The sequence below is a fragment of the Serinus canaria genome, chromosome 18 (assembly GCF_022539315.1).
Source record: "Serinus canaria isolate serCan28SL12 chromosome 18, serCan2020, whole genome shotgun sequence".
Classification (NCBI taxonomy): Eukaryota; Metazoa; Chordata; class Aves; order Passeriformes; family Fringillidae; genus Serinus; species Serinus canaria.
The window spans coordinates 5531307-5558212 of record NC_066331.1 but is presented as its reverse complement, the minus strand read 5'-3'; the positions used below and the strand labels follow the sequence as shown (position 1 = coordinate 5558212).

General features: G+C 37.9%; 1 protein-coding gene across 6 annotated transcripts in view; it reads right to left on the bottom strand.

The window, feature by feature from the left end:
• Positions 1-600: 600 nt before the first annotated feature.
• Positions 601-26906, bottom strand: part of SPAG9 (sperm associated antigen 9) — a 59883-nt gene continuing 33577 nt past the window's right edge. For 2 of the 6 annotated variants that reach the window (XM_030231064.2, XM_050981242.1), the window contains 23 exons: positions 26364-26494; positions 23241-23298; positions 22540-22692; positions 22400-22451; positions 21875-22005; positions 20683-20739; positions 19667-19840; positions 18871-19000; positions 18538-18630; positions 18082-18249; positions 17225-17396; positions 15911-16138; positions 15040-15235; positions 14491-14613; positions 13866-13946; positions 13329-13396; positions 11976-12124; positions 10759-10930; positions 9691-9804; positions 7969-8007; positions 6931-7107; positions 6435-6572; positions 601-4283 (listed from right to left, as the gene is read on the bottom strand). In XM_030231064.2, the coding sequence (XP_030086924.2) occupies positions 4168-4283; positions 6435-6572; positions 6931-7107; positions 7969-8007; positions 9691-9804; positions 10759-10930; positions 11976-12124; positions 13329-13396; positions 13866-13946; positions 14491-14613; positions 15040-15235; positions 15911-16138; positions 17225-17396; positions 18082-18249; positions 18538-18630; positions 18871-19000; positions 19667-19840; positions 20683-20739; positions 21875-22005; positions 22400-22451; positions 22540-22692; positions 23241-23298; positions 26364-26494 (2920 nt within the window). In that variant the 3' untranslated portion in view covers positions 601-4167. The remainder of the gene's footprint in view (positions 4284-6434; positions 6573-6930; positions 7108-7968; positions 8008-9690; positions 9805-10758; positions 10931-11975; positions 12125-13328; positions 13397-13865; positions 13947-14490; positions 14614-15039; positions 15236-15910; positions 16139-17224; positions 17397-18081; positions 18250-18537; positions 18631-18870; positions 19001-19666; positions 19841-20682; positions 20740-21874; positions 22006-22399; positions 22452-22539; positions 22693-23240; positions 23299-26363; positions 26495-26906) is intronic. The other 4 variants (XM_050981240.1, XM_030231065.2, XM_050981241.1 and 1 more) reach the window with 4 other exon arrangements.

Genomic DNA, 26906 nt, shown 5'->3' with positions numbered 1-26906 from the left:
CAGGAGGGTTTTGTGTCCCCAGCACAGCTTTCTGCACCCAGTGGGACTCCCTCAGTCCCTGGGAATAGCCAGGGGTTCTTAGGGACACTCCTGACACACTGATCAGGACACATGGCTGGGACAAATGTGCTTAAAAAGGGGCAGGTGAGCTGGGAAAACATGAAACCCTGGCTCTGACCAAGTGTTCTGTTTCTGCAGTCACCAAGTCCTCATTCTTCTGCCTTAAAAACACATCACTTCCTTTGCTGAGCAGGAAGTAACCAGCGAGCATTTGAACTCTGATGAATCTCTCCTAAAACAATTTCAAAAATAAATCTCAGTGTCAGCATCTATTTCATCTAATTTCATCTGAGCTGCATTAAGCAGATCTCCTCCAGATCTGTATATTAAGAGAGGCACAGACATCATAGCTTTTCTTCACAGCTTTTGTCTGAGCCCACTATAAGAGAGCAGGATAACACTAGTCCTAGAATGACTCAAACACATCATTGATAATGACAATACTTGTCATTAGTGTAAAATCCCCAAAATCGTGTCTTCTGATAGCACCAAAACTAGGCAAAATTAACATGAGATTACAAAGAACACACTGACCCAATGCATGTTTCATATACATATTTATATATATTTAATGTACAAAGTTACATTCTGAACCTCATGGATTCAATAATAGAAATAAATACTGAAATAACTACACTGCTATATGAGCTCTTCTGCTCACAGAAAAGAAGCCTCAAGTTTTAACAGACAGCAAGTTTAATGCTGTAGAATCCATCTCAGATTACAGAGGCAAGTAAAATTCAGCATAAAGTGTCCAACAGACAAAACTTTCAAAAATTACAGACCATAAAATGTTTAAAATATATGTTTAAAAGATTGAGAAATGTGCATCAACAAAATTAATAAAGGAACCTTAATCCTGTTAGAGGGCAGGAGATACATTTAGTGTATAGAAAAATGCTTTGAGGTGCAATATAGGTTGTTACAATATGGCATAACCCTGTTAGAAAAGAACATTTAATTTCCCTAAAGAAGAACTGTATTTGAGTTTACCATGTCTTGTTTTACAGAGCAAGGCCTTCACAAGGCCTGCCTCAACAGGGCCATTTACAGAGTGCTAAGTCAGGTTTAATCCTTTGGTAACTTTTATAATACTCACATGGAAATAAATATTCAGTTACACAGCATTTTTTAAAGACATACGTTCTTTAGAACAGTTAGTATAATAAAACAGATTAAACATTTGTTTATTACTAAGGCAGCCTATGATAAAGTGTCTATGCCCTGTCAGCTCGATCCTATCTGGCACAGGAAGACCTTCCCAAGGAATGGACAATGCAGCCTCACCCTCACCATGCAAACACCCCTACCCAGGCAAGTCATGTGCTGCATATTTTGTGCTCGAAATGTTTCAAAGTATTAACAAGCTGTAGATATCAAGAGATTAGCTCCTATTTATATGATGCTTTAATCACGAGTGTAATGCATAAACACATTCTTGAGACAGAGTCAAGGGTGCATTGTCATCACAGTGCCTGGGATTTGCATGTCTTATTCACCTTTCAAAGTGACCTTAAGGGGACTTTATACAGCCCAGCACACTGTGATGGCAACAGGGACCCAGTTAATCTACTGTACCTTAGGACAGGGGATAAAGTTTTTAAATGAGAAATAGAGAGAAGTGCACATGCCTTTATCTACACCCATAGTGCTACACAGTTCAACTACTGTCTGCTTTAAAACCCTTCCACTTTTGGACAGAAGCAATCCATCACTCTCTGAAACATCTGCAAGGGCTGGCCCACTGAAGCAGTAAAATGGCACGGGGGGACAGCTCCATTTGGCAAAGACCAGGTACACACTTGCAGGCTGCACTGCTCCAGCTGGAGCAGTAATGCCACTCAGAGAAAACAGCTTGTCTTTAATAACAAATTAAATCCTACAAAGAGTCAAGGAACAGAATTGTGCGCTTTTCTTCTGAGAACATGAGAATGTGACAATCAACAAGTGACTAAAAAACTTTGCAGATTGTGTTTTCCAAAGAGAAAAATAAAATAAATTCAAGAAAATGGCAGGAAAAACAATGCAACGGCACCACTCACAGTGAAGATTCTACACAACAGTAAAATTTTAGACAGCATTTTTCTAAGGACATCTCATCAGTTACTTCAGATGTGCTTCACGTTCAGCATACATGCCTGTAAGTTTAAAATAGGTTTAAGAGTGTTGACTCAGGTTACTTTTGTATAATTGGTATTTGTATAATTTTTAATAAGTTTCCAGACTTTATATTTAAGCCAAAGTATTTTAAGAGTGACATTCAAGATGAATATGGAAAGCAAAGTATGAACAACATGCTCTCATAGCTTTTGGCATTCTGAAGAGAAAAATACTACCAAGATATTAAACATCTTTAATAAGGATTTTTACTACATAGTTCATGTCCTAAATACATATTTACGAGAGGAACAGCTGTGTACAAAATATGTTGCTTAAAAAGTATTTATAGATATAAATCTAACCAATAGACCTGAATGGAGATTTTCTGGTTTATCAGCTATGATATGCATTTGAAAAAGCTGCCTAAATATATATTTACACAATAGACCTCAGCTAAATGTGTTCATTTTAAAAATTAAGAAAATATGTTTGCCTGATAGACCAGAACTGCTCCTATTGCATAAAAATGTTTAGGCAGTTTTAAAAAAGTGTTTCTATATTTACTCCTCTGAAACTGTTCAGTTCTCTCATATAACCAAGTTACTAAATTTCTCTGCTAATCTGAACAGCTCCAGCCTTTTGGGGGTAAATGCTGGATCTTTATTAAAACCCCTCAAAACTTACTTTCCAGTGACTAAATTAAAGAGCAAATCTGGGTTTTTAAATCTTCTGAAGTAGAGAAATCATGAAGTGTTTAACTTAGGTCTGATACTAATGCAGAAATTTCAATGTAAAAGGAAGACAGTCTTAAACTCACATTTATGGTTAAAAAAAAGATGGCAATTAGACAGAATGTCAGTCTAAGATTGGTCTCTTGACTTTCCATAATTTTCTCTGTCATTGTGTTACCAGATAATATTGCTGCTGAATTTTTTTTTTTTTTAACTAAACTGGGGTATGGAGCTACAAAAAAAAATAATTTGTACCTAATTATCTGGAACTACACTTCCTTTGATGCCTGAGGCATCACCTTTACGATCTCACTTGTGCAGAATGTGGTTTTTTTCCTGTACACTCTAAGTCTTTTCTCATGCTCTAATTGAGGTCTCCAACCTTCACACACATAGTGCCTTATGAGTTTGAACAGTTAGGCAGAGAAGATCATTCTAAGTGCTTAGGACATAAGGGGTTAAGAAAAGAACAAAACATATCCCCTGTTCAGAATTTTACAGTTATTTTCCAATTTACATCAACCTAAGAATACCCTCTAGAAACAGAGTTGTTCCATGTCAGGGAGATGGAAAAACATTATGCTCAAAATTGCTCATTACTGAGGGCAGCAGTTGTCAAACTTTAAGGTTTAATAGTGAAAATACAGTTTTATTTAAATATTTTCATTTTAATTCCTATACAGCCTCCTCTTTCCCCCCACAAATTCTGAAGAATGTAACAAATGAAACTGCGTACATAATATGAGCAAGATTTTCCAGTTTTGAAAACAAAAGCTGAAATATACAGTTTGCTTTAGCCGTCACTGAGTATTGGGATGAGTCTTAATAATCCATCTTTTAATTTGTCCTTTTTTTTCATACTCTGGGAATAACTTTGCTGTTTTACCCAATGCATTATACTGTGAAATGAAGCTCAGTTGGAACAAAGCTGAACTCAAGTGAGACTACCAAAGAAGTGAACACATGAGATTGCTGTGGTACAGTAAAACTGTATCAGCTGCTCACTGTGGTGTGCACACCAGCTGGAGAAACATCTGATTTCCTCACACTGTTCCATTTAACACAGGTGCAGTAAAACAGCACAAGCTAATTCCTGTATAGCTAAAGTATGACAGGTTTCAATATAAAGTTAAGCAGTAAAGAAATGCTTCAACATCATGTAGTGAAACAGGTACACAAAATAAAAAAAACATGCAGAAGCTTTTTTTTTTTTGCTTCCCCCCATCCCCACCCTCCCCAACACCATTTTTAAGGTCTCCAATTGCATCCTACAGGCTCACTCACTGCCACACATGACTTGCCACACTATTAAGTGACTCCTCTCAGCTTTGGCTACAGAAGGTTCAAGTGGTAGAGCTTCTCCCAGGAGTTCAGATTCTCCTCCTTCATCACCTGGAACAAAACAGCTTTGGTTGAGGCAGTCAATACCCAGAACAGCATCAACAACACATGCAGCAAGACAAGAAAAAACACTAAAAAGACAGCGTTGCCATATGCTGATATAAAAATATATTAAAGTCTGTGAATGTAAACAGAGTGTGTTGCATAATTATCTCAGAGCCCAGCGTTCTGTTGGCAATATCCTTTACTTCTAGCCCAAAAAATAATGGCAGTTTCATAAGTATCCATATTCTACATGTTTCATTACTTATAATTTTTTAATGTAGAGAAACCTAATCTGCAAACTACCAGTCAGACATAGAGATGGTTTTGCCACTACAAAGTGTTCTGGGACAAACCCAAACATATAAATGTTCTGGGACAAGAGCACATGTGAGACAACACAACATTCATGTCTATGGTCAACCTTTCCCACTCTTTCCTCCTGTTCCAGTTTTCCAACTTGTCACAACTCTGCCCACAGTGGCAAAGACAGTCTTGAGCGTATTCTCCATTATTGCTCTTCAAAAAAAGAAGAGCAGTTTTGTAGCTGCACCTGAACTCTGGGTGACAGCAGCTGAGTGGGACCAAAGGTGACACTGCACTGCACATGGATAGCCAGGACTATCAATCCAGAAGGTCACTTTAATCACACAACACAGGAACTAACTTACACCTCAGGAAGGTGCAAAATCAAATTTTGGCTGGTGTTCTGGTTAGACTCCTTTGGAGGGCTGAGGGAGAGTAGCCCCAAACCTCCTAATTTTGCTGGGCTCATGTGGCACTGGCTGGGCTAAGGCAGCACTGGCACTGAGCTCATGGCTTTGCCATCATGCCACAGGGACAGCAAAATTTGGAATGTGGCTGTTCCAGCTGCCCTGAGTGACTGCAGCACTTCAGCCCTCACTGTACTGCAGCACAGAACTGCCTCCAGTCCTGCCTCCCACAGGAAATCCAACATGGTCACCCCAGGAACCTGCTTGTCACTGATTCGTGGGATGGCAGGATTTGGATTGGCCTTCCTGGGTTTTCCTTTGCAATGGTGGGTTGTTTTGCTGTTTGGTTGGTTTTGAAAAACAGATTTAGGCAAAAGGTCAAAAGCAGGTCTAAGAGTTCTGACACTTTTTAATGCACTTTTTGTCAAGGTCGCTGGCTGCAGATTTATAGCACAGAATCACAACAAGTCTCACTTTATTTCCCCAAAGAGTTCAATTAAAATGAAGATACATATTTACACAAGAAATCTTTTATGGGCTAGATCATGCCAAACTGCCATCCAAGAAAAGCAGTGATCAAATACAATGGGCATGCAGAGATAAGTGATCTACTTTCCTACTCAAAAATGACTAAATTTTACACTGAGTATTCTTCACTTAACATTACTTGTTTTCAGTCAGTCTGCATATTTAAGTAACTAAGGACATGTTTTCCAGCAGTTTGAGACAGAAGATTAACCTTCCAAAGAAAGACTGAAAACAGGAAGGTGGTACATGACTCCAAAGCGAGTTCCAAATAAACCTTCTTACACAGTCATCCCTGTTATAGATGAGTAATTAGATGGTTGGCTCTCACAATTAAGGGGTAAATGTTATGTGTATGTTAGGAGAAATTTTATAGATGTATAGTTATGTTACTGTAATATGTCCTCCCCCTTGCACTGAGATGGCCTTGGTAGTTGGGGTGTTTGGGGAGGGTTGGCTTGTTACTACAGTAACACCTGATCTCCGATCAAGATGTAAGAAAGTGAACTCCACCACTAGACAGCAAAGAAGGAGTTGACTGATGAGGCTTTGGGAGGGGCTAGAGGTATAAAAGGCAGAGTATCCATTTCGTAGGCAAGCACATGGTGGTTGAGTCCTTTGCTCCCGGCACTGTATTTTTTTATTTAGTCCTTTTGTTGTATTTTTGTTAAGATTTAATAAACCTTTGAAATTTTAAAAATGAGCATCATTTCTCACATCCCAAAGGTCATGGTTTATTGGGAGGAGGAGGAGAAGCTGAAGGCGTGTGTCAGAATAAAAATACTTCTACCCCTGCAGTTTATGGTAAAGACTCTATATACTGACCACACAAATGCACTCACTGCAATTACAGCAGCAGTTATTATGTGGTTAATACCCTTTCAGTATGAAGTATGACTCATTTAAAGCTCAGATTTCTTACCCATTCTGAAGTCAATGTATCCTTCTCCACCACTTATCACCAACATTGATTTTAAGGGACTCTGGTTCAAGGACTCCAGGGCTTGTTTATCAGCTGTTAGATCTGTTCCACCACTACTCTGAGGGCAAACAACCTGACCTGGGTGAAAAACAGAACACTTTTTTATGCCTTATCTCAGAGTAAAAACTTCTGTGCTTGGTCATTAGATGAAAACGCCGAGAGCAGTTGAAAGCGCTCACTTAGCACAGCACCTTTTTCACAGAAGGAAGCAAAGTCCTTGCTTGTGATCAAGCCCTTTTCCTCTCATTAAACAGGGCTGTACTTAGCAATCAGACAAGCCTTGCAATTAAAATACAATACATTGTTTCTGAGAGAACTTGTGCTATCTTGGACTAAACACTAACTGAATGTTTAACTGGGTAAACAACAAACAAACAAAAAATCGAAACAAAAAAAAACCACCCCACCTCTTTTGAAGGTAGTAACAGAACCTCACCTGGTACTGCAACAAAGAATTTCACAGCATCCCGGTGGCCGTGGAAGCAGAGCTGTGCATGGGCCATGGAACAGTAGGGGATGAATGTCCCTGGAGTCACTTTGTCACTGTGCTCATCTCCATACACACGGATCACACTCCCCGGACGGTTCCCAGAGCCTGCTGCTGATTTATTGGCTGTAAAAGAAGAGTTTGTTTTCTACCTCAAAACACAAATTGCTGAAGTGGTTATTTGTTAAAAAACCTTATAGTACCATCTAAAAGCTAAAGCCAACTTAGATAAAAATGAAATAGGAGGGCAGCAATGCCAATTCAAGACAGAGCTGGAAAGAAAAAGATTGCATGCTTCGTTATTTCAAGTACATCAGAAAATGGAGCAGGATTCTTATTAGTCTAGCATAAACACCAGATTTCAATATCCTACTTTTGGGGAAAAATAATTTGTGACAGGATTGTATCTTTCATAGAAAATAAGTACCTCTAATGTGTTTCAGTATAAGCAAATTCCATGTACTTAGACATGTAATTAAAGACAGTTTCATTCCAACTAATCATAATGTATGCCCTTGCCAGCAAAAATTCTCTAGAAACAGCCACCTGTGGGCATGAAAGAGCTACTCTATTATCATTCTACATCTACATTTTACTGTGAAGTTTTAAAATACATTAAACCAGAGAAGTACTCATGCTAGACATACAAGCCATCTCCATTCCAAAGACTAACAAAGTAGTGAAAGAAACAGTGATTTGTAACAAGACAGCAAATGATGTGGATTAATGACGAAGTTATAAGATGTGATATCACATTGGCTGGAAGAGAAAGTCTATATGAGAGTTCAGCTGCAACACAGGATGATATGCTAAACTGCTGAGCAGATTGGTGGCCATTTAGCAAACATAAAACTGCTGCAATGCAGTAACTGCAAGTGGAAAAACATTTAGGAACATACAAAGGGTAAATCTATAAGGAGTGGGAAACAGCCTCAAAGTGGCTATTATAAGCCTGAAAGTGGGTTTTGGTTCAGGATCTGCACTTACCCCGCAGCCCCAGTAAACGTCCCTGGTGGAGGATTACAGCTAGTGAGAAAGGAGGAAAGGGGAAATGGATAGGTATGACAGCAGAGGAGAAGGATTAATGAGAACCCACCGCTCATATTTTGGTTTTTGATAAGGTAGAGCTTAAAATTTTAGCTCCTAAAAAAACCAATAGATATTTAATTACAGAAGATCTTATCAAAAGTCACTAAGAACAGCATCTTACTATAGAAGTTTCAGTAAAAAATAGACCACAAAAGCACTGTCATGTATTTTTAGTTTATTATTGATTAGCAACGTTTCCCCTTTCTCTCTTTCCTTGGCAGGAGGCTCCAGAATAATATAGAATGATTCATGTTTTCAAGTACCCTTTTGGAACATCATCTGCTGCCCTGCTACTAAGACCCAGGGGATTGAGAGATGCCACTGCTTATGCAAGGATGTGACTGCTTTATTACTATTTCTCAGCAGGTCTCTCAGCCCCACTATCAGGATACCCCCAAAAGGCTGTTCTGGCCCACAACCAACCAACAGAAATGAAATGCAACTGAACAGCTTTAATAGGGATTTCTTCATGTTCACTCCTGGTTTAAAACAAACTCCTCTGGAAACATTAAATTAAGCTTGATGCAAATGAAGAGCTATAATTTTTGAAAGCATGATTTAAAGTGTCTCAAAATCCATGACTGGAAGTCTGTCCTTCCTTAGTACATTCATGCAAAAAAAAGACAGTTACTGAATGGATGGACAATGCAATGGAACAACATGAGAAACAATGCATATGTTTGCTGTTCAACAAAGCAGATACAACATGAAGAGTTTTCACTATTAAATCACCCTAAAACTCCACCTGTCAGACCACACTATTTTCTAAGTAACAACAGTACAATAGGACTATCATAGGTCTGCATTTTATTTTCTGAAACCTCTGTCCACCTGTTATAACATAAGTCTCAGGCACAAGTGTTGAGACTTTTTTTTGTTGTTTAAATGCAATCAATTTACACAGAGATCCTTCCCAAGCTTTACCTATTTAAGATTTGGTTTGCCTTGAGCTGTTATTTTCTCCTGAGATTCAACTGCCCTCAATTAGTTTCAGCCTATGACAAGGGTCTGGGGTCCGTTATGAAGCAAAAACCAGGATTTACATGATTGGAATTTGACCTGGATGTTAGTGCCCTGTTTGAATGTATTTACAGCCCCTATAACTCTGAACATGGCCTTTAAAGTAGTCTGTGCTATTTCTGTTCCAGTCCTTTATACTCACTTTGTGATGAATTCTCAAAATTTAAAGCCAATCAAATTGTATTAGCAACAACATACTCAAATCAAAGAAAAATGTATTTTGTGATCACATGGCAATCAAAAATAATATTAACAAGAAAACTAATGATGTCCTGTATAAGCAATAAACATCTATCAATGCTCTTAATGCTCAGAACACCTCTAAGGCTTCAAAATGTCCCTTTCATTCAAGCCAACTCTGCTCAAACAGCAGTACAGGAGATTCTGGAGATGTGGTATTTTCTCAGGGGAATTGTAACCACATACACAGATCCAGGTGCTAAACATCACACGGGCCTGATCTGTTACAAACCTGCAAGAGTCAGACCTGGCAGTGAAGCTTTCTATCCAACAGCAAGCATCTGAATGGTGTTTAATACTCTTTTTTTTTTTCATGCCTACAGCATATTGCACAGTGCTATTCATTAATATTTTACTTACTTTCTGTTAATGGAATGGAGATGATGACACCATTTCCTGTTCCTACCCATAAACGATTACAAGACACCATAAGTGCTGTGATTCTCACAAATGAGAATCCCAGTTTACCAGTACCTAAAAACAAAAGACGCTTTTCATCAAAAATTATGAGCAAGAATAATTTTAGTTCTACAACAGATAATCTAAAATCCAACTCCCAAATCACACAGACAAGTAATTCCCTCCCACTTTTGACAGAAACAAAGTAGAGGAGCACATTTAAGTTCCAAAGATAACCTAGAAGGCTACAACACTGTAATTAAATTGAGAATCTATGTTTTAAGAGTCTAACATTAGCTGTGAAAAAGCAAAAAACGTCCTTAATGCTGCACAGTAAAATCTTTTGGGGCTTACCAGCTTTTAAAACAAACAAAAAAGTGTGTTTACAGATATAAACAGTATTTGTAATCCATTAAAATTAATTTCTCATTTGTTAGCAGGATGAGAGGAGCACAAGGCTGACACCAGTCATGTGCAATGCAGAGCAGTGACTTGTGAAGGATTTCCCAGAGCCTAATTACCTGTATTTGTTGTGTAATGTATGTAGTCAAACTGCTGTTATACAGATATTAATGAAAATAATCAGAAAGCTTACTAGGTTCAACAGCAATAAAAATTTCCTATCTTGAGGGTTTTTTTAAAAAAATTGGGCAATTTTTCCAGGCAGGTAATGTATTCTTCCCATTTTTAGCTATAAAATGTTGCATCGCTATAGAAAAAGAGAAAGACTGTAGTGTCTTTATTGGTGCCTGCCCAACTCAACCACTACTTTCCTCATTAGTTCTGAGTTTTTAAGGACACTTTACACACCAGGTAAGGTCAACAGACTGTAACAGATGACCCATCACCCCCATCATGCTTCACAGACTGACTTAGGCTTCTACTTCCAGATTCAAGTTTGTACAAACTGATTTCAACGGGCCTTTCCACCCACCTTTACCCCAAATCTGCAGTAAGAACTGCCTGATCTCTAGCAGGAAAAGGAAGCTGCAGACAGCAGGAACACACCAGTTTTTCCTGGGAACTTACCAAGCATTTTGCTTACATAGGGCTCAATGTCCACGTCCTGCAGGTGCTGGTAGGTGTGGGCGTGGTAGAGGCGCAGGGTGGAGTCCAGGCGGATGGACACCCACACCCCGTCCCCCACCCATGCCAGCTGCCTCACTTGGCTCTCCCTCCTTGGGTGGGCATCAAAGGACTTCTATGAAACACAGGGGTTCAAATCAGAAGGTAAAACAAACGGAAGAGTTAGAAAGGTTTCTCTGTTACTCTCATACAGTCTGAACTGGAAATTTCCAATCAAGCACAACCCTCTGATTTGCAAGATCACAAACAGCGTTTAGCTCAGTTACAAATAGCATGTGGTACTCTAAAATTGCTGATTCCCTTCCCTGAGTGTGATCTCAAAGCTGTAATTTCCTACTTGGTCTTCATTTACACATCTCATCTTAGCCTGCTACAGCTTCTGTCTCCCTTGAACCTGAAGCCTTTTTGGTCTGAGATCCTGCTGCCACAGCATAAGGTACATATGCCCAAAAAGTGTCATTCTTCCTTGTTCCACCATGACTGACTCAAACAACCCCACCTTGTGCAAAATACACACTATCCACCAGCAAAACAATCAATTTCATTTTTATATGAACTTCATTTCAGTTTTCCCATATATATTTATAGTCTTCTTCACAAAAACAGGTTATTGAGTGATTGATATTTTTGGAAGAGCTGAGCAGTCACCCTCAAAGGCCTGGCCCATGTCTCAGGCCAATTAGCAGGCGCTAAAGCACTTATATTGTTCAAGGCTTGCAGAAACCTCAGCCCCTTTCTGCTCCTGAGATGACAGACTAAACACTGCAGATAAAACACCAGCTCACACACCTTGCATAAACTATTCTCTAACTGGAAGGAAAGTACATTCCAAATTAATACTTACAACCTCTGCACATGGGTGAATAAAATGAGGCACCCAGAATAAGCTGGGAGCTGGCCTTACAAGCTCTGCACAAGCACAGTTTCCAGTTTCTGGTCAGCCAGAATTGGAGAACTAAATCTCCCAAAAACTGGTTTCAATAAGTGAGAACTGTCTCACCATAGCTTTAAGTCTTCCAAAACTACTACTTAGTAAAACAAATTTGTTAGGTAGCCTGTTTCCATACTGATGAAAACAGATGTTTCTGGAGTTACTCTGGAGTCTGAGCTGCAGCATTAAAACACAACATTTAATTATTTTAATCACCATTGGAACTTACCTCTATTTTCATGGCCTTTGGTTGAACAACATAGATTTTGTTCCTGTAGCCACACCAGACCTTGTCATGGACCACTGTCATACACCGGATGGAGTGGTGTGGCCGGCCCAGGTCCAAGAGGTGATAGTTTGACAAATCCCACTGACCATCTGCAAAAACAGGAAGAAAAAAAAGTAAAACTCACAGGAACCTGAGGTTTAGTTTAAGGAAAATTTAGAAGTACAAGCACCTATCTTAAAAGTCTAATTTTTTAAAGGATGTAATAATCTGGGTAAATCTGTACAAGTTTATGGCTAGGCTCCTCATTTAAAAAATGGCAACTAACATCCCAAATGTTACCTTTTTAAAAAATAAAGTTGCACAATGATTCAGGTTAAAAATCCAGCAAAACACTTTTAAATCAGCAGGTTACCCTGTGCTACCCTTTCAGAGGTGCTTGACTAGGACCAGCACCTCTGAAAACAGGTTCCCACACAGCACCAGGCACCTGCTGCTTGCCTGAACGTAGAAGTGTTGGCCAGTGCAGATTTTTTTAAAATATGCTGCAAGATCTTAAAAAAGGCACCTAAAATCTACTAAAAACATACTAAATTTCATCATTCAACACCAATTAAAATTCTTCTGTAGACTGAACTAAGGCCACAGATCATCAATGACATTCACTAGAGAGGCTTAGACAAACCTCTGCAGTGAGTTTTAAAAAAATAAACAAAAAAAACCCACTAAAAACAACTTCATCCCAGCTGCAAATTTTCCAGTATTTGCATTAGTGTTGTGAAACCTTTTTAACTCTTTTAAATGCTGAGCACAAGGATTTAAACATCACAAGAGAAAGATGAAATGAATAGGGTGGAGAAAACAAGCTAATAGATAAGTTTTGGTTACTCATAGTAAGACCTTCCCCTCCAGGTCCTATTTCTGGAGGCTGAAGAATGAAGCTGGTTCAGGAGCAGTTTGGGCAGAAATTCTAAAGGGATGCTTACAAAATTGTCATTGAAGGACTTGCCCAGACACAATTTTTATCACTAATAAAACAGACGACATGACTATTGAGCATAATGAAAATGCAAGAGAGATGATAATCAAAGCAGACTTTCAGATGGCTTTTCCCTATTTAGCAGATCTATCCCATTCTCCATTTCAGAGTAAGAAAACACCCCATGAAAGCACCACAACAGTGCAAAACCAGAACTTAAATCTGCTACTGCAATAACAAGAAATATTTCTCATTACAACCCAGAAAAAGGTCAATAGGGAATACATTATCAAAACATTACTTGTAAATGGCACATTTATTTCCTTCCTAACAACTGTTGAAAGTTCCCTGATTTCCAGATGCAACAGAATTCTTACCAACTCCCCGGTGAAAGATTGCAAGTGTCCCATCTGCCAGTGCAACCAAGACTATTCCTTTGACATGTCTGAGGAAAAAGGAGGCACAACAACACACTCTGTTAGACTGCTCTGCTCAGAAAGCAAGTTCAAAACTAGGTATAAACATTTCACATTTCAGCATATTTTTTACAGTCATTTTTTTATTAGCCCCAGTGTTTTGATTTCTACACTATAGCTCAAGAGACAGGTTGGAACAAGGGATCAAAATCCAGTTCAGAGAGATTGAAATATATCTGGTTACCATGCCTGAAGAAAACAGCACAAATAGCAACCTATAACTGTTTTGTATAGATACAGATCCTTTGGGCTATGTAATTCCAACAGGTACAAGATTCCTTTTATTTTCCTTACTCCCTTTCCACTGTCCCTCAAAGAGCATGCAGGCAGTTATGGCAACTGACATTCCCAATATCTGAGGAGGAAATACAAAACTACTTTGGAAAATATTTTAACAGAAATTCATTATGATTTACATGACATTCTTTCAGGACTTACACAATGCTGAGAATAGAATCTTTAAGTTTAATGGCATGAACACATTTCCTCCACTGGGCCACTGACGAATGAACATACAGGCTGCAAAGACAAATCAGGAGGGATTAAAAGCACTACCAGACAAAAACAACCACAAGCAAAACTCTTATAAACTGAAATCCACAATCAAAAGGAAAACAAGTTTTCATCTTCCACTGGAAATTCTGTGTACACTGAAAGGAAGAACTACATGAGCAGCAGAATGGCTTTTTCAGAGGCCTAAAGCATTACAAACTCCCTTGCAGATCCATCTGCAGTAAAAATTACAATACATTTTTCTAGCACACTAAAATATTGGAAGTTATGTAATTAACAGACCATAACAATTTCTTTGAATACAAAAAAAACCCCAGAACCTCTCTGCAGATGAAGCATTATCTAACAAAACAGGCCTTGCTAATCACCTACAATACTTCATTTGAATTCTGTAATGCCTAAAAACTGCAGCAAAGCATTCAAGGTTTTGGCTCTCTTGTTATCATCCTGTGCTTAATCTTGACTTGAGACAGTTTCAAGCCTGTAGGCACAAGAAGCAAGTTTAAAGTAATGATAATAAATAAATATAACAAGATTAGCACTTCCTTACCATCCATTCTGTGCTCCAAGCCACATGGTCGGTAAAAGGCTACTCATTTTCTGTGCTTCTTCTCTCACTAGATCTTGCTCACTTGGCAGAACTGCAACATCTTTATATAACTCTGACTCAGTACTAAAAAAAAAACACCAGTTAAAATACATTTAATGAAGTGTACAGATTGCTCAGGCTATAAGCCAGGTGTTTACTTCACAATTTAGAGTTCCTACACTGGCTTTTGAAGTACATGAGATGTTTAAAAACACAGTAACCATATGAAAATACAATACAGATGAAAACCTCAATAACCATGAATTTCTTCAAGTGGACATTTACTTTTACAGGGAAAACTAGGTTCCATTCAAACCTGTCAGTATTATTACCTCTGGGGAATGAAAGAAGAGAGTCACAAAGCACAGTCTTGTACCAAGACTACTTATATGAACTTCAACACACTTAAAAAGGAAAAAAAGTAATCATTTTGTCTCCATGCTACGTGCCTACAAATGTTATACTTTTAAAAAATACATTTTAAGAGGTATGAGGCCTTAGACTAGGTACTTAGGCTGATACACTGGAGATGCCTCTGTTGTATGCTGCACTCCCAAGGGATCTGTAAAGACATGCTCTGTGTAGACTCCAGTTTGTGCAATATCAGCTGTGTCTTCTCCTGTCCCTGCATTGACTTCTGTTGCTTCTGTTGCCTCCTCTGCCGTTGGAATGTTCTCATCTACTGAATTATTTTCAGCTGCAATATCTATGAAACAAATTTGAAAAACTTTTTAACAACTGTGATAGAATTTGCTGTTGTTTAAAACAGCCAGAACTTGATACTTAAAACTGAAGTGAATAGCTGTTATAGCCAGACAGCTACAATTTACATACCAGAATCAAAAAATCACATCAGAAATGCCCAAATTTTAACAGGAAACAAATGTCAAATGCACTTTTAAGTATCAGCCTGATGGCTCAGACTGGCCATTAAATTATTAACTAGGACAGCAGTAAACAAGGCCAACCACTACATATCCATTGACAATCATATCACCATACAGCTCTGCAGGCCATATGACAAAAAATAGTATGAATGTCTACAAAATAATCAGTTTCACTTAAATCTCTATTAAGACTTGACAAAATCCAAGGCATTTATTTTAGTCACAATCTGGCAAGATCTGCATTTCAAATACTACATAAAAATCTCTCTCTAGAACAGGCACAAAAATTCTATCAAAAGTACCTACAAGAAGCAGCTGTCAATTCCCATTTCATGTCACCTCCACCACTTTTTCAGCTACAATTTCCAGATTTACAGAGAGTTTATGTTATCACAGCTTACACACTGTTGACCTCAGTAGTTGCACCACTTCTTTCCAGCTGCATCTCGAGGTGTTTGGCCAGCCCTGACACACCTGTAGTGTTTATCACATACCTGACTGTTTCTCTGCCACAGGTGAGGCTGCATTGGTGTCATGGGCACCAGGAGCCCCCGTAAGACCCTCAGCAGTGCAGCCCACCACAGTGATTCCCCCCAGCAGGCTGTCAGTCTCAGCAGAGCTGTTGCTGGTCATACTGCCACACAGGGAGGATTTGTCCACTTGGCTGGAATCTGCTTCCTGGGACCCTTCTTCTCCTGCAGGGTAGTCTGTTTCTCTTGCCCCTGAAAGAGATTCAAGTCAGAACAACATAATATCCTGAGCTGGAAGGGACCAACAAATATCCAGTCGAACTCCTGGCCCTGCACAGACACCCAGCAATCCCACCCTTTGTCTCAGAGCATTATCCAAGCGCTCCTGGAGCTCTGGCAGCCTTGGTGCCATGACCATGGCCCTGGGGAGCCCTTTCAGTGCCCAACCACCCCCTGGGGAAGAATCTTTTCCTGATATCCAGCCTAAACCTCCCCTGACACAACTCCAGGCCACTCCCTTGGACCCTGTCACTGAGTGTTTTTCATAGGGATAAAGCCGAATCACTTCTCTATCTAATAACTAAGCTTCAAACTCAATGAGCTCTCCAGAGATTAAACATGCAGACAGATCCTATCTACAAGGTTAGTTTCACATAATCAGCAAATGTGGAAGATGCTGTCACAAAGCTCACAAAACAAAAGCAAGATTGACATATGCTGCACTACGATGTCATTCACTCTATTTCCATCTGCAGCTTTCCAAATAGTTTATTTCAGTTTTAATTACATCTTCCTCTAAAATCAGATTTCAGAACAGTGCAGATACACAAGGGCACCTATCTATATCTTTATGAAGGATTTAGGTACAATAGAGTCCTGGTTCTGGAAGAAAAACTGTTTTTCTCGTGTCCAATCCTCTTACACTTTCAAGATTTAAAATACACTCAAATGCAAAAAATATTCCCTCTGTAGGGAGCTTGCTTATCTTCAAGAGGCTGAAGAAGTCAAAAAAGCAACTAACATTATTCTTTTTGTGATGTTCACAATTCCATGAAATATCGACACTGTTGCAGAGTTTATAGTACATCAAACAAAACAGTTCCCCTTGGCTGTTGACATCACTCTGATTTTCCTTTCATGTAAGTCAACAGTCAACTAAAGAGTGAAACAATAGGTAAAAATGCAGTAGTTTAATGTACAACTAACCACTTTCTAATTGCTCTGTTACAGTAACCTTTCACCATACTAAGTAACAAACCTGTGGGTTTTCACTGCATAGGAAAAACTGAATAAGAAACAGTTAAAAAAAGCAGGAGCTGAACCAGCCCAAGCATTTACCTGGCACACTGGCAATACAAAGCACGTGAGAATTGCAAACAATGAAACTGTCCAGAATATTCCCTGGTTGGTTTGCATCAATAATGATAACTTTTGTAGCAGAATGTGTGCTAGTACAGATCCAAACTAGACTGGATAATTCTTCTTGGTGTTTCAGTTCCTTCTGCTGATCCTGAAGGAGAACAAAGGCAGAAATGAACAACAAAAAGGGGGACAAGAATAGAAGTACTACATTTGATCTTTTATGGTCTTACATTTTCACCTACAGAAATATACATAAATATGTGGGAAATTAAGTATATTCAATGCCATTGTAAAACTACATGCAGTTACTTGTTCTTTATGTATTTGTAGTATAAAGCTCCCTCATATTTATACTTCTATTAAAATACATAAAATAGTATAATTACACTGCATAATTATACAGTTAGACCAGTATAAAAGAAAAACATTATTTACATGCCAACTGCCATACTCAGTATCATCACAGGTTAATGTGATATCCCAAAGCACTTGAAAATTTAGACTGTTTTTATGCCCTTATTATGAATTCCATTCATGGCAGTTAGAACATAAACAGGTCTGTCACAAATAGTTTTTAAAGGAGGCAGCACTCGTATAAGCAGCACATCATTTTGATGTAAAATTTATTTGCTCCTGAGATTTGGCAGCAAGGGAAGATTTGAAAGTATTTAATAGTAGGATTCAATAACCCAAACATCCTGAGCTAATGACCAACCAAGAAAACTCTATTTATTACCAATGAACCTGATTAGAAAATACTTTAGTACTCTACAGTTACACAGTAAAGGTGAATAACTATATAATTTATTAAATGTGCCTTGCAGTGACCTTACCTTGAGCTCTTGATCTAGTTTATCTAAACTGCTCTGGGATCCTGTTTGCTGCTTATTGCCATCTGCATCCACACCAGTCACATCATTGTAGAACACACTGGCACCAACCACAGATCCTCCATCTCGTGTCTTCCCTCCTGACAGGTTCACCCCTACAGCACACCACAGCTTGGGAGAAAAAGAAATGTTTCACTTGAATCTCAAACAAAAAAAAAGAGAGAGAGAGAGACAGGCATTGTTAAATATGCTAAGTGATATCAATATTATTATATATCCAGAGTCCATTTTAAGTTTTTAATTACAATTAAAGTCATATACATTTTACTGAGACAAATTCTTCTTCACTATGTTTTCTAAAAAAACATCTTATTGAAAAAGAATGGAATTGAGTCCAAAACAAAAATAGTCAAGCTGTAGTTTGCCCAAGTCTTCTTACCATCACTGGAAACATCCTACCTTCATAGAGGTATCCTTCTCATCCAAAGGTCTCAGGTAAACAGGTACAGGCAAGTTCTTCATCTTATTTTCACCCTGTCCACCATTTGCCACCTAGGTCAAAAAACAAACAAACAAAAAATTTTACCTTTAAAAGAGGTTTACAATCTTTGGAATCAGTTGCTCAGAATTTATTTAATAAAATTAAGAGTTTTGCATTGTTGTCTTTAGAAAGATTCTTTACTGCTAAGTTCAACAAAAAAAAGCTGGAATCAAACACAAGCTGTCAAATCACACCCTCTTCAAATGCAACAAAACATGAAGCTGTTACCATTACACTTGAAAACATCCTACCTGTTTGTACTTCTGAGGTAGACTCCAGCCAAAAGCCTGCACTCTGCCATCTTCCTTCTGGACATGAGCTTTCACCTGGCGGTACTGCTCCCTCTTCTGCTCCCGGCGTGAGGCTAAACTGGCTTCAGTTCTGGGCAAGAATCAGGATTGAACAACTTCTTACTTATGCTCTTTAGAATCTCTTGTGCAATAGGAATTGCTGTTAAACTCAATAACCAAGATCACTGTGGAAGCAATGGGTTACCAAGGAAAACCCAAAGTTTTTTTCACCTATCAAGACACCAGGTTTCCTGTGGGCTATTTTTAAGAGACTGGGGAAAAACAGGCAAAACCAAAACGTCTATTGCCAGCATCCTTAAAGGAAATTAACTTGGGTTGTGTAGCTCTACTAGGAGCTTTAAAAGTTGTAACTCAAAAGGACATATTGCCAAAACAAAGCACAGGAGAAAAAAATAATTACAGATTCCTACTAGCTTGACTCTTAAGTGAACCTTAAGTACCTGTACAGTTATTGCCCAGCTACAACATTTTCATATAAAAGTGTACCAAGTGTTGCCTCCTGTGCCTAAATGCACTGTCTTGAAAGACAGTGGTATTTACCAAGTAGAATATTTCAGCCAGGTGCTCAAAGTATTCACCCTCTGCTGCACATTTTACTCTGCACTATCTTGATGCCTTATGAATCAACACTCCTTTCAGGAGATTATATTTCACTTAGCAGCATGCTAGTAATCTCAGAGAACTAAAGGAGTAAACACTTGATAGAGCATATCTACTATAAAACCAAAATACTTACTCTTCACTGAGGAATTCAAAGGCCTTAGATTTGTCACTGGGTAATTGAGATAAGGTGCTGCTTCTTTTCTTGACTGATGGAGTAATGTGTGAAGTTGGAGCATTATATTTAACATTGACAGGAGGTTCTGGTTTCTTTGCTGTATTGCTGGATGAACTGAAGAGCCTGCTAAAACTAGAAGAAGAGAAAAAGAGTCAAGATTTGTCAGATACATCCAAATTTAACTATGCAGGCAAAACACAACATATGCCAGCCTGTTCAAGACAGTTAAAGTGAGAAACTGGAGCCCAACACACTCAGCAACACTCTAAAAGCACAAAACTCATGTCCATAAGAAAAATTCTTAAAGGATTATTATCCCATTTATCAACTTCAATGGAACTTTATCTTGAATTAACATTTACAGGGAACCAACAAAATTAGGATGTGAACATCACACCTGGAAGACAGTTCTATGAAGGACATTAGTTCATGCAGAGAGCATTTTTAAAAACCCACTATTTTCTATGCAACAAGATAAAACAGTTATCAGCAAATCACAACATCAAAAGGACTATTTGACAACATCTTGTTGAGAAAAATACTGGTTTAGATTCAAAGAGCTTGAAGTCAGAAAGGAGAATATAAAAATTGGTAACCTGTACTTCACAGAAGGAAAAGAAGCTGAAATAAATTCAACCCACACATGCTATCCAGGTTTCTACTTTTCATCATAAAAATGAATCTGGAAAAAATGTTCAGAACAGGAATCCTGGTGCATATTCAGCTCGGAAAAAAATTTCAGCACTTTGGCATTTAACTTCACAAAGTGCAAAGCCACTCACTACATGCTGCAGCTTACAATACATTTTGTCTTCCAGAACAGTCTTACCGAGTTGGCATGCTGGGCAACAAGAGGAGAATTGTTAAGATATTTTCATCTGCCAAAAAATAATTAGCTAACATAGACAAATGTGCCAGCTAATTGGTTAGGGTCTTTATTTATTTCTGCCAATAAGTTGTGCTTCTATACTTACAATTGCCAAATGCTTGATCTTTTCTTCTCTTGCATGGCTGGATTTTCTCTGGATGCTCTACAAGAAATTAATTCCAAGTTTACTAAGTAAGCAACAACTAAAAAAGGAAAAGGAATGGAAGAGTGTGTAACTCTTATTTTTTAAAAAAGGAAAAAGGATAACATCTTGAAAATAACAAAGCCTGTTTTTTCACACTACTACTTCTTTACTGCTCAGAGCGTAATACTGAAATTCACACTGCAGGAAATAAAGTTATATAATAAACTTCATCCCCATTTCTTTGGATACCAAACAAACTGACAACTTTTCAGACAGAAGAGACAAGTCTGCATAACACTTTGTAATGAAAAAAGCTTGAAGAAAGCAGCAAACCATTTTAAATTATTCTGCCCCCTATTTAATATTTTAACGATTGTTTTTTGTTTTAAAGTCTATTAATCTTCAATACATCAGTAAATAATTGATAAAATATTCCCATAGATATAGATTAGAGATAGAAGAGGATTTCTACAGCAGATGTTAGCTACAGAAGAACAAGCCATGGCTGTTGGGAATGTACATTTTTCCCTCTAAAGGGTCACAGGCATGAGCTCAATGGGAACAATTAAATGTCACTGCTGTCCATGGCCAGCAGGCAGCACCACAGCCTCTGGTACCTGTGGTCAGGGACAAGGATGAGTTGGTCTGAGGCAGAAAACGTTTTCCAAACCATACCTTCTAAACACCTGAACATTCAGGATGCAAATGAGACCAAATCACCACCTTTATTGCTTATATTAAACACGCCTTGCACAACTTTAAACTGTTTTATCCTGAACAACTCAAGTCTTTCCAAAGGAATTATGCTCAGTCTGAAGACATTATTCCTATTTTGACAGCACAAGGCATGTGTACACACAGAGTAATTTTTAATGCCCACCAGATTAATGCTATTTACAATTACCAACTTTTGTAACTGTTCCAGAATAAGTATCCCTAAAAAATGTGTGTATTTCACATCATAAGAAGTAACACATCTTCACTGAGGTCTCACCAAGAACCATTCTGACAAATTATATCCCCTTAACTTAAAAACAATGATCCTCATGGGCACGAGGAAAACAAGCAGAAGGCAGTGAACCTGCTGACCAGATCACCCAGCATCTAAAAGTCACAAGGAGCTCTGTCGAAGATTCTAGAAGAGCTTTTTCACCTTATCATCTCAGTCCATCGGACAGCCTCCTGCAGCTCCATCAGCCTCTCCTTGTACTGGTTCCTCTCCATCAGCACTCGGGCCATTTCCACACGTGTGAAGCGTTTCCGCTGCGCCGTGGGGACATCGCTCTGGGAACACAAGTTAAACGTGGCAGGGACAAAGGTGCACCACAGGGCTCTGCAGAGCCACCCTCTGCCTCCTGATAACAGCCAGGCTAGGGCACAATTCCAGATTTCAAATAGTTTGGGGCTTTGAAAATCTGAGTTTACCTTCCTCCCATCCTTTGTATGCAATACAATGTGAATAAAAATAGCTCTTCAAAAAAAGAGTGTAATAACAGTGGACAGAGAGCAAGCAAACTAATCACTGTCAATTTAAGTTTACTTGTGCTCTTTAGATCTGTCATTTCTATACAGGGAGGAACTTTACCACTACTTATTAAGCATTAAGTTTCAGTAACACACAGACTTCTAATTAATGTCCCATTGAATTACACACACAAAACCAGACATATACACCTACATCATCATCCTCTTTAGCCTTCTGTCTTGCTTCTTCTGCTTCTGCACGAGCTCTAAATAGAAAATAAAAAACAGCTGCAATAAATACCACAGTAGGGTTTTTCTTCTTTTTTTTTTTAATAACCATGGAATTAAACTTACTTTCTAAGCTCCTCTTCCAGTTCTTTATTCTTCTCTTCAAGCTTTTGCTTTGCTTGTTTTATAGCTTCTAATTCACCTTGTAGTACATCCTTTTCACAGGTCAGTTCATCCACCTTTGCTATTAAATCATTCTTCACCACATTCAGTGCATTTCTACACAAGCATTGAAAATATATGGTTATAAAGATGGCCATGGTCTCACAGCTCAGCTTCAGCCTGGTTTTATTTTTTAAGATCTACACATTTCTTACACAGAGCTGCTGTAAAAAGATACAGCTTTCTTAGAAATCAAATCATCTCCTCCCAAATCTCCAACATTCAGACACATTCACATTCTCTCTATTAGAAAAAAGTACTGATAAATTGTTAGCTGATTTTCCCTCAATAGTGCTCCAGTGGATTTGCCTCTGTACTTAAAGCTGTGTTTCTGACAGGGAGCTGATCTCATCAGGACACAGCACTGCATTTCTTGGAGTCTTACAAGGATAAAAGCAGATTTTTCTCATTAAGTTCTTAATTTCTAGAAGAAGATCAACTCAGACAAATACACAATACACTTACAAATTCAAAATACTCACACCCCCATGATTCTGAGAACTGAGAGCACATTTGTATAGTTTCAATTCTGTATCAGGATACTGAAGATATAACGAAATAAGAGAAATAAAGTCAGTACTTTTTACATAAACATTCTCACTTACTTTGTCTCCAGCAGCTGAGTGTTTTCCAAAATAAGGTTTTCAACCTCACGCCCCATTCCTTTCCAAAGGAAACAAACAGATTAAATTAGCAAATAAAATGGATGTTTTTATAAAACTTATATGTTTTGCCATTGTCTAAAGTAAAATGAATTTTACGTATGACAAAGCTGTCAGAAGAACTGTGAGCTATCTGAAGTTTCAGGTCCAACCTACCTTCCACAATTAGCCTTCCCTCCCACTTTCTCCCAGCCTAACTTCAATTAAAAAAGCCCAAAGACATCCCCTACCTAAGCATAGGCCAGTGCTGCTACTCTGTATATTTAGAAGTTACAGTACAAGTCAAAAAGCAAACACAGCATATGTTGCAGAAGTATTAGACCACAAAATGTTCAGTTTAAAATGTTTAACTGCCTTTTACACCATTATCATTATCGATTTTGATCTTTTATAAATAGATTGGTATATACCAAAGTGTATCAGTTATAGACACAAGACATGCTGAATAAAGTTCAGATTGTGAAAGCCCTGCAGATTTCCCCAGAGCAAATGATACCTTACCAAAGAAATTATGGTCTTTAAAGCCCATGCATTCCATGTAGAGCAAAAACAAGAACAAGAAACATTTCATATGAGGTGAAATATGATCAAGGTGAAATAAAAGATTAAGACTTAGGAAGTAAGAGCGAATTAAAACAAAGCCACCACCAAAAATCTGAAGTGGAATGTGATGTGATTAGAAGCAAGATTTATACAGAAGACCGATGTGGAATAATTTAAGTTGGTCACAACCATTTCCATTGGTTAAACCTCTTATAAAAATCAGTAACTTAATAAAAGTCTCTCATTGTCTGTGAAATAATTTAGAAGCACAGTCCTTGGAAGAAATTCTAAGCCATTCAGAAGTTTCCAATTAATATGCTCTGATGGAGAAAAGTGAATATAACTTTTCAAGTAACTACTTCAGTGTTACTTAAATTTCTGAAAATTAATTTCTTACCCTATTTTTTGCATACCTAATATAATTTTCAGAATTTAAAAAAAGATAATTTCAGGAGAGAATAATTATTTTGCATCTTTCACAGCAAAATAATTATGATACAGATAACAGCAGAAATTATGTTAATTCAAGATTAACATAATGAAGGAAAAAGGTATATTAATGGTGGAGGCTTTTTAAATACTTTAGGAAAACAATCTTCTAAGCAGCTTTGGCAGCAGAAGACTTGAAAGAGATTTGAATAAAGAAGAAAAGGTATCTATAAATAGACATGCAAGTCAAAGTTCCCTCTTTTGACATTTCCCGCTCTAGGTTTTGGATTAAAAGTAAATGATATTTACTGAAGTAACTTAGATCAACCATAGTTAATTTATCAATATCTGGAGAAATCCCCTATACTACAGCCATCAAGAGATTTTATTCAAGTTGCTATTGCCTTTTAAACACTTTCAATATTCACAGATAAAAGTATGTAGGATCATGTACAACAGGTTTCAGGATCTTTTATAATGCAAGAACAAAAACTAGAAAGCCAGGGTGCAACAGCAAAAAAAAAGTTACCAAGCAGGGAAAAAATGCAGAGAACGTATTGTATGAGAGCAGCAGCCAAGAATGCCTAACTGGAGAAGCAACAGATTTCAAATATCTTTTGAAAAAAGAAGCATACACACCAGAATATTCCCCTGGGTATGCAGCCCAAGAGAAAACAGATTAGAGAAGCCCAATTAACTATTTTTAAACAACTCTATACTGAAGTTTAATGCTCACTTAGAACAGGTCCAAATGCTTTAAACACACAGACTATCCTGGATGCAGATGTGGCTTTTCAGATATTTAACTATGGTTGTTCTCAAAGAGAAATTACGATTCTAAAATAAAATTTTCAGACCAACATATTCTGCATAACAAATGCAGGTATAATCCTAGGCTTAGTGTGCACACACTGGTGTTTCCAGCAATAGATTTACACAGAAAATGGTAATAAACTCACTGACAAACCTTAAATAAGTTATACTAAAAAGTATACTATTTTTTGCCCACGAAAAACAAAGCTTTATGATCAGGACATCCTGACAATAGTTTAATTTCTTTCATCAATTTACCACAACTAAGGGATGGATGTTGCTCCATGCTAATACTTCTCCAGTATCTGTATTTTTGCATGCAAAATGTGTGATTAGTTGTCCCTGTGAGAATGGAATGACATCTAAGAGTTTTAGATGGAGTATGTTGCAGTAAGGATGTGAAGAGCCTCACTGCTCAGAGTGACAACAAAGAAAAACCATCTCAGACTGGAGATAGGCTCATTACTCCTAGTGACTAATACCTGCAGAAATGTCACCTGTTTGATATAAAATAAGTTTCTGGAGGAACACTGAACAACCAGAAGTACAGACTCCACACTGGAGTTTTAACAGTCCTAACAATCTGTATTTTTGCAGGGTCAGAGGACAGAAGCAAACAAGCTGCTAATTTTCTGCACACAACTCATTCTGAAAGCACCTGAGAGTAGCATCTGCATTTTATACATTTCATTGTACTAGCTTTCATTATTTCAAAATGAGGCCTGAACAATTACATAGTAAAAATATCTTGCTATATTGTTTAGAGAAAGATTATTCTTCTGATGACCTTTTCAATCTTGGTCAACTCAAAACTCAAATTTATTTCAGTCAACACAAAAGTAACAACAAGCTGCTTAGGGGAAGGAGGAATGTGGGTTTTCCCTCCCCTATCAATTAACAGTTTGATTCTCAAATTACCACCATTTCATTTGCTGCAATTCTCTTTCAAGTTAAAATCTCTAAGGAGGTGACAAAGCCAGGCCACTACAGATAAGGCACGACCTGAATAAAACTACCTAAAACCAGTTCAAGACAAAAATCCTTCCTCGAGAAAAAAATCCTTATGTAAGAGAATGTACAGGAAGAAATTGAGAATAGTGTAGGAAGTGCCCCAAAAGATTAAGATCGTTATACAGAGAGAAACAAGAAACACTTGCTGGTTTTGCATTCCAATGATTACCTTAGAATGCTACTCAAACAATTTTAATGCAAATGAAGCATAACAAATTCAGCAAGACTAATTAAGCACTTCCTAAAAAGGAAAATTTCTGTATACAGCACCTTTCTTACCCAGTAAATCTGCACCTTCATCCACATCTCCAATTAGGCCAGAACCAGCAGATGACAGCTCTTCAAAGAGTGACTCTGTGTTACGGTCAAATGCTTTGTTCTTGATGCCTTTGGTGGGAGTGCTGGGCAGAGAATTAAACAAGACATGAAAAAGCAGGGGGATAACACTGCTACAATGCAGAAAAGCTTTCTCTGTATTTTTCACCAGTAGTTCATTTTTTCCCCTCAAACAAGCCCCACAAGCCTTCGGTTGGCTTACAAGTTCTAGATTCTATTTTCAAATACTGCTTTGCCATCAAGATCCCAAACTTAAAGCAGTTGCTGATACTGAGCTGGACAGGATTGTAATACATTAAAGCATATCAAGTTTTGGCCTACAGAAATTCAGTTGGGTTTGGACTTAGACCAAATGCCTGAAGAACAGACAGCTCAGCTAAACTGGAAGATATTTAATATAAAAAGAATGCAAGAAAACTGAATAGTAGGAGATCAAAATATTCCTCCAGTCAGAGAAAGGGCATCTTTCACACAAAG